General features: G+C 48.9%; 2 protein-coding genes across 2 annotated transcripts; one reads left to right on the top strand and one right to left on the bottom strand.

Moving 5' to 3' along the window:
• Positions 1-678: 678 nt before the first annotated feature.
• On the top strand, positions 679-5,365 carry DFL_001421 (uncharacterized protein; the record flags this gene model as incomplete). Its single annotated transcript, XM_067630039.1, has 2 exons — positions 679-3,376; positions 3,471-5,365. The coding sequence occupies 2 exons, from the start codon at positions 679-681 to the stop codon at positions 5,363-5,365; spliced, it is 4,593 nt and encodes a 1,530-aa protein (XP_067492722.1).
• Positions 5,366-5,807: 442 nt separating this feature from the next.
• DFL_001420 (Protein of unknown function DUF3716) lies at positions 5,808-6,656 on the bottom strand (the record flags this gene model as incomplete). Its single annotated transcript, XM_067630038.1, has 4 exons — positions 5,808-6,194; positions 6,281-6,474; positions 6,547-6,595; positions 6,654-6,656. The coding sequence occupies 4 exons, from the start codon at positions 6,654-6,656 to the stop codon at positions 5,808-5,810; spliced, it is 633 nt and encodes a 210-aa protein (XP_067492721.1).
• Between the last annotated feature and the right edge of the window lie 646 nt (positions 6,657-7,302).

Here is a 7,302-nt window from a genome sequence, read left to right as displayed (position 1 = left end):
CTCCATCCTAAGAAGGGCTCTCCATCCTAAGGAGGGCTTCCACCCGGAAGGCAGGTTTCCATCCTGCCCATCTTGCCCATCTTGCCTAACCGGTAGGTTTATTCGGTACCAGGCCTGGTACCAATTTTCTAATTGGTCGAAAGGGCGGTTCGGTCCCCAATCGGGAAAGTTTAACGGTGACAAACACCCCAAGACTTTGAAAATTGGAACCAGGCCTGGTTCCAATTTTTTGATTGGTCGAAAAGGTCGTTCGGTTGCCCGACAAACCCCACCGAGAAGAGCGCGCGTTGGAGTGTTTGTCGGAAAACCCCAAGACCTCACCACTACTAACGCGGTCAATGCTAAGAAAGAGAATAGAATCGGAATGAAATGGGAAGGTGAGGTGAATCGTTCACCGAAACGTTTTTTCGATAAGACGGGCGAACATTTCCCGGAAACTGAAAAAAAAAAAAAAAAAAAAAAAAAGAAGGAAAAATTTAATTTAGACCGGAACTGAAAATAAATATACATACATAATATATATATACGTACTAACTTTAAAAATATCTTCAAGCCGCCGTAGACAGCAATCGATACATCGTATCGTTTAATTTTGTCTTCGATTTCAAAATTTTCAACCGTTAATCGCGTCGAGCGTGAATATCTATCGATAAAACCTAACATAGCATAAAAAAAAACATGGCTTGCCCTTTCCGATTCGATGAAAAAATACTGCAGATAATATGTGAGATATGCGGCATCGCCGTTCTACCGAACAGGCTGAACGAACATCTGCGGGAGATCAAGGTCCACAGCGAGGTGCCGTCGATGATAAGGCACGGGTGGGTCGAAAGCTACAAAGATGTGAAAACGGCCGAGCCCGAACGCGCAGCGAAACAGCCGGACGGTCGCGAAGAGATAACCGGCCTCAGAACCGTCGAGTGCTTTAGGTGTCAAGACTGCGTTTCGAGGTTCTCCTCCAACAAGACTTTGCGGGTTCACCGGTCTAAGAAGCACAACGCCAAAGAGACGGCCGGACGGCCTCAGAAAACGTCCGTCAGATCGAACGACGGCGACGGTGGATCCAAGCTCTGGATGCAGTCGGTGTTCGGGACGCGTAGCCCTCATCATCATTACTTTCTGGTCAATCGCGCAAGATTTGTTCGCGAGCGACTCGCACCTGAGATTGCGGACGATGAAACTCCTGAAAATCTCGCTACCGATCGAGTCGATCGATCGGTAGCGAGAAAGTTAATGCAGGAGGGAATTAGCGAGATGTTCGCCAGAGCCGCAACACAAAGAGAGAAGAATCGAAGCCGCGCCGCGACGGTGGACGGCAAAGAGACCCAGACCCCTTGGATGAAGACGACCGGTTGGGTTGAACATTTGAAAGGCCTGAACTTGGACGAGCTGATCGTCGCGAGCGCTCTGCCGGGGAGGAGGTCGACCGAAGAGGAACTCCTGTCGGTTTGCTCGGCCGTGAGATCCATGTTCGCGAAAGCTAACGTCGACCTGAACCGATTGGGGAGAGATATGAGGCAGTGGTGGAGAAGTCCCAAACCGGACGAGTTCTCTTACCGACCGCTGGAGACGCTCGGGTCGACGGCCGCCTTCGATCGCTACATCGGGTACTGGCAGAGATTGATCGTGTACTGCTGGAGGGTTCACGAGCTGCCCGAGGTCGAGGGAAACGCCAAGCACAAGCTCACATTCGACGCGGAGACCGAGGAATGGATTCAGTGCGTCAAAGAGACTGCTCGGTCTAGAACGACGACCGAGGAACAACTTCGCTGGAAAGAGGAGAACCTCGAGAGTCGCGTTTTTTACCTGAGTGTCGCGATACTGAAACGAAAGTTTTTGGATCGAGGTTGGAACAACCCGCTCGTTCACTTCACTTCTATCTTGGGTATCGACGAGCGCAGCAGTCGGTTGAAAGAGCCAGAGGATTATACGACTATTTTAGCGGGTCTGATATACTGCTCTCGGTTGATATTGCTGCGGGAGTGTTCTGAAACGCTAAATTTCGAGATCGAGTGGAGACCCGAGCTGAAAGAGGCCGACCGAATCGATTTCACGGTGGGACACTTTCAAGAATACCGGCGAACGTGGCTGACGAACGGTAGTTTCACGCCTGTCAGTCTGATGCTCAACAATCTCGCGTACGGGATGAAGAGGGCGGCTCTCGTACCGGGAAGAGCTCACGTCCTGTGGGTCGATTCCGACACCAAGACGGAGCTCAAGTTCGAAGGACGATCGATAACCCGAAGCGGTCTAAAACTTATGGTGCATGAGCTGCTGCGAGAGACGACCGACTCACTCTGGAGGGATCTGCTTTTTCTGGAAGACGACGGAAGACGTTTCTCGGTGGATCTCACGACCGTCGATGACAACATAGCCTTGGGATCGAGAGCGACCAGCGGTGCTTTTTTGAACCTCAACCGAACAACGGAAACGGCGGCAGGCTCCGAGCTCGTGCGATGCAATCTTTTCGCGAACTCAAAGGCGAAAGAGCAGATGCTCGACTCGAAGGCGATCGTCGAAGACGATTTTCGATCGGTGTTCAGAGATTCGGGTCTCAAACGATATCGCAAGTCGGTCGACAGATTTCTGAGCCGATTGTTCGTTCTGGTGCACGTCACGGGCGGAGCGCCGGCCAGAGGGTCCGAGATCGGTTGTCTGCGGTACCGAGACGGCGTGTCGGTCGACAGAAACCTGTTCACGATCGGAGGCAAGGTGATCTTCATCTCGCAGTATCACAAGAATCTGATCGTGACCGACAGGTTGAAGGTCGTGCCCAGGGTGCTACCGAAAGTCGTAGGCGATCTGGTCGTCCTGTACCTTCGATACGTGCGCTCGTTCGTCGACGATCTGGACGCCATCTACAAGACGGAAAAACCGGAGACGGATTACCTTTGGGAGACGGACAGAGGGGATTTCTGGGGCACCAACCGTATGTCGCGGGCGTTGGAAGACGCCACCGAGGCGTACCTGGGCGTCAAGCTGACCTTGCGCTCTTATCGACACGTCGCCGTAGCTTTCAGCCGAGACGTCGTTCACCGAAACCGGTCCGCGAACGAAAGATTCAAAGATTTTCGTAACGAAGACTCTCTGCTGGATGAAGATGCGGACGACCGAGAGCCCGATGACGGTGATGATGGCGAGTCCGCGCAGACGATCGCAGCTCTGCAGACCGGCCACGGTCTACGGTCCAGACTCAACCATTACGGTCAAGCTGTGAATCTGACGGCCAAGCTCACATCCAACTCACTGGAACTGTTCGCGCAAGTGAGCGAAGAGTGGCATCGGTTCCTGGGCATCGAAGAAGAGAAGGGATCCGATGACAAAAAGCATCGTCGTCAGAGGTCTTCGATCAACTTTACCGACGACCGAAAGCAAGGTACGTGAGAAAGAGCGAAACCCTCAACCGATCAGTGCTCAGTATCGTAAGCATGCTAACGTATTCATGTCGATTCGTGCCGTCCGTCCGTCAGTCGATGGCTTGAGAGTTCTGACCGCGAAAAGATCTCGGTCGCATACCAATCTCGATCGAACGACGTCGACGACGTCGACGTCCGTCCCTGGGAGAGAGGACCGGGATCTCGAGAGTAAGGCTTATCGGCTGCTCAAAGACAAGTTCGGCTATACGGGTTTCAAATCTCAAGAACAGCTCGAGGGAACGTTATGCGTTCTCGATAAACGACCGACAACTGTCGTCGTTCTCCCCACCGGCGGCGGCAAGAGTCTTCTCTGGATGCTTCCGGCGATGGCTGACGAGCGTGGGATGACGGCGGTGATAGTTCCCTATATCAGCTTAGCCACCGACCTCATCGAACGGTGTTCGGAGATCGGATTGAAAGCGGAACGGTGGAAGCCACACTCTCAACCTTGGGACTGTCAGGTTGTCGTGGCGACGACCGATCACGCTGTAGGGTCCGTATCGGAAGATATACCTTACCATCAAACCTTCCTTCAATATCTATCCATCTTGAGAGTTAACAACTCTCTCAATCGGATCGTGATCGACGAGTGTCATACGGTGGTGACCGAGAACGGTTTTCGACCCGCCATGAGCCAAGTCTTTCACCTCAATTCCTTAGAGGTTCCGCTGGTGTTCACGACGGCTACTTTACCGCCTCGCATGGTCGGTGATTTCGAGGACGTATTGACTCTCACCGGATGCCCAGTTCGGTACATCCGAGCGCAGAGTCTGAGGCCGAATATCAGCGTTACGGTGAGAAGGTGCGGCAACGGTCGAGCGCTGACCGCGGCGGTCGAACTGGCTAAGAAGGCCTCCGAGAAATTGGAGCCCGGACAGAAGATCGTCCTGTACACGCGGTGGAAAAATCAGATGTCCATCCTCGCAGGTTCGAAACTTCTTGACTGCCAACAATATCACGGGGAGATGACCGACGACGAGAGACGGCAGTCTTTGAAGGAATGGGCGAGACCTGAACAAACGTTTCTAGTAGCGACGACAGCGTTCGGTTGCGGCATAGATCACCCCGGTATAGTTCTGGTCATCCACGTCAACTCACCTTACAGCATGATCAATTACGTGCAGGAGAGCGGCAGAGCGGGTAGAAGAGTCGCAGACGCTCGATCGATAATAGTCCTCGAAGATCGGGAAGTGACATCGACATCGCAATACGGTCCCATCGCGAATCTAAAATTCGGAGACTACGACAGAGAGTATCTTCGACTGATGATTCAATCGACGAAGTGTCGGCTGCTCACGATTACAAGATTTCTGAACGGCGGACCGAGTCAGGATTGCACGGAGTTATCGGCCAACGAGTGTGACAACTGTCGAACCGTCGACGTACTACGGTCTGAAATCGTCGTCGACAGCAGCAGAACCGAAGCCGTCGTCAGCAGCAGAATCGAAGCCGTCAGAAGCAAAGTCAAAAGCACATCGACAGGGCTCGACCGAATACGTGAAACGTTAGATTGGTTGAACAGCGATTGCGCCGCTTGCTTGTTAATCGATACGAAGAGGGCTCACGATTCAGAGCACAGACTTATCTGGTGCAATTTAACAGAAGGCCTCGGTTTCGAAGAGATCGTGCAGTTTAGTCGATCGATTAAGTGGCCCGGAAATTGGGGCTATTGTTGGACTTGTGCTTTGCCGGAAGAGATATGCGAAGAGGCCGAAAAGAAACGAGAAAACCGAGGCACGTGCAAGTATAAGTGGTTGATCGTAACGGTGGCCGCTTACGGTCGTCTGGAAAACGGATTCGGCCTGCGAACGAAGGCACTCATCGGTATATCAGATTGGAAAGATTTCGACTACGCAGGTTGGCTGGGCAGAAAGAACGACAGAACGTTGTATAATATTCGAACGACTAACGCGTTCGCTCTTTTAATTTGTTCAGCACTGTTTATCTGAATTCTTAATTTCGTTTTTTGGGAGTCACGGGTCACGAGAAAGAGTCAACCGATCGATACGAACGGTAATTGTTTAAAATTTTCAAAGCAAATTAGGTTGTTTCATTCTAGCACTAGTTCTATTCTAAAATTCCATTTTAAGTTTGATCTTTAATTTTATTCTAAATTCCTAAATCAAATATCCTAAAAACACCGAACACAAAGCACGACAAATTTTTTTTTTTTGTTCTTAAGTTTTCTTCCGCAATAAAGATGGAGGTATCGAGCTTTCGATAAAAGCGAGAAAGGATTCTTTATAGTTTCTTATTTTCCCACCTTCTACTCAGCTCGGTTGATTCAAGCAGCGCAATAAATAAAACAAAAGATGGAGGTATCGAGCTTTTCAATAAAAGCGAGAAAGGGTTTTTTAAGGTTTCTTATTTTCCTACCTTTACTCAGCTCGTTCAAACAGCAATCTCCAAACCAGCCCCACCGGCACCGCCTGTAGGTGGTCCTCCCGCTCCACCGAACCCATCCCTCGGATCATCACCGTCGAGATCCATATCATCCACCCTCTCCTCCAAGCCTTCCCACTCCTCATACTCCTCACAGTCTTCCTCCTCTTCCTCCTCTTCTTCGTCCTCGTCCTCTTCCTCCTCACCGTCATCTACCACCGGTTTGACTTTAGCAGTCTTACCGTGACTAGCCGTGCGACGACTACGGCCGCTCGCTTCCATCAAAAGACTAACAAACCAGCCCGAAGAACAGATCTGGTTGTCGTAAGAGCAGTTACCGCATTTGGAGCCCAAAGGCTTCCAAGCACGGCAAGTAGCGAAAGGACCTTTATTAGACTAATATCACCGTACAAAGTTAGCAGCCGTCATAAAAATAATAGAATACACGATCGAAGGGGAGATACGATAAATATATCACTTACCGAACAATAGTCACATTCGCGGCGGGCTTTAACACCGACACTTTGAATGGCCAAGCCTAGCTTGACGCCGGAGGTAAACTTGCGCTGACGCATGCGTCGAAGAGTGCCCCCGATGCGAAGAGCAAGAGGGCCGCTAGTAAGTTTACTGTCATTGTTGACAGGTGGGCAACCTTCGTCGTCGCTGTTGAAATCCTCTAAAATTCAAAACACACGTTAGCGATTTATAAGAACGATCGAGAAACGCGAACGATCAAAGAATGACTTACCGAACTGGCTGGAAGGTGTGGTAACCTTCTTGAATAAGTCTTTAAAAGACTTGGTTTTTTCTTGTCATCAGGCTTGTTGCCTTTGGGGGTATTCGATTTTTACCGACCATGGTGAGCGATAAAAAAAAAGAGAGAGAGAAGTTTTTTAAAAAAGAAAGGGGTTTTCGGCTTTTCAGAAAGAGAAGGTTTTTTCGGAGAGAAGAGTGATCTAGAACAGTTAAAGATCTAGGTAGTTTTTTATAATCTAGGACAGTTGAAGATCTAGGTGATTTTTTGCGATCTAGGACTGTAGAAGATAAAGAGTGTGGTGGAGAAGGAAAAGTAAAAAAGAACTCTAAGAATTAGAAAGGAAATATATATAGATTAGCCGAGCGCAATAGAAGGTGGGGGAATATCTCTATATTCTTTCGCCGAGCACGATGAAAGATAACGATGGAATATAAAAGTATTTCCGCCGAGCGTTATAGAAGATTAAAGTAACTACAGAAATAAAAATAATAAAGAGCTAGAAGATTTTAAAGAATAAAAAAAAAGACATTAAAATTATTTGAGCCGCAATAGAAGATTTCAGATTTCTTCTACCGAGTACGATGAAAGATAATGATGAAATATAAAAATATTTTCATCGACTGATATAGAAGATGAAAGCAACAATAAAAAAAGTGACGACAAAACATCGAAAGATTTTAAACAATATAATAAAATATTTCGAAATTATAATCGAAAATAAAAACGTATAAATAAATACGATAAACA

This window comes from Arthrobotrys flagrans, assembly GCF_004000055.1.
Source record: "Arthrobotrys flagrans strain CBS H-5679 chromosome Unknown unitig_3, whole genome shotgun sequence".
In the NCBI taxonomy this organism is placed as follows: Eukaryota; Fungi; Ascomycota; class Orbiliomycetes; order Orbiliales; family Orbiliaceae; genus Arthrobotrys; species Arthrobotrys flagrans.
The sequence above is the reverse complement of the archived record's forward strand: the minus strand, read 5'-3'. Positions and strand labels throughout refer to the sequence as shown.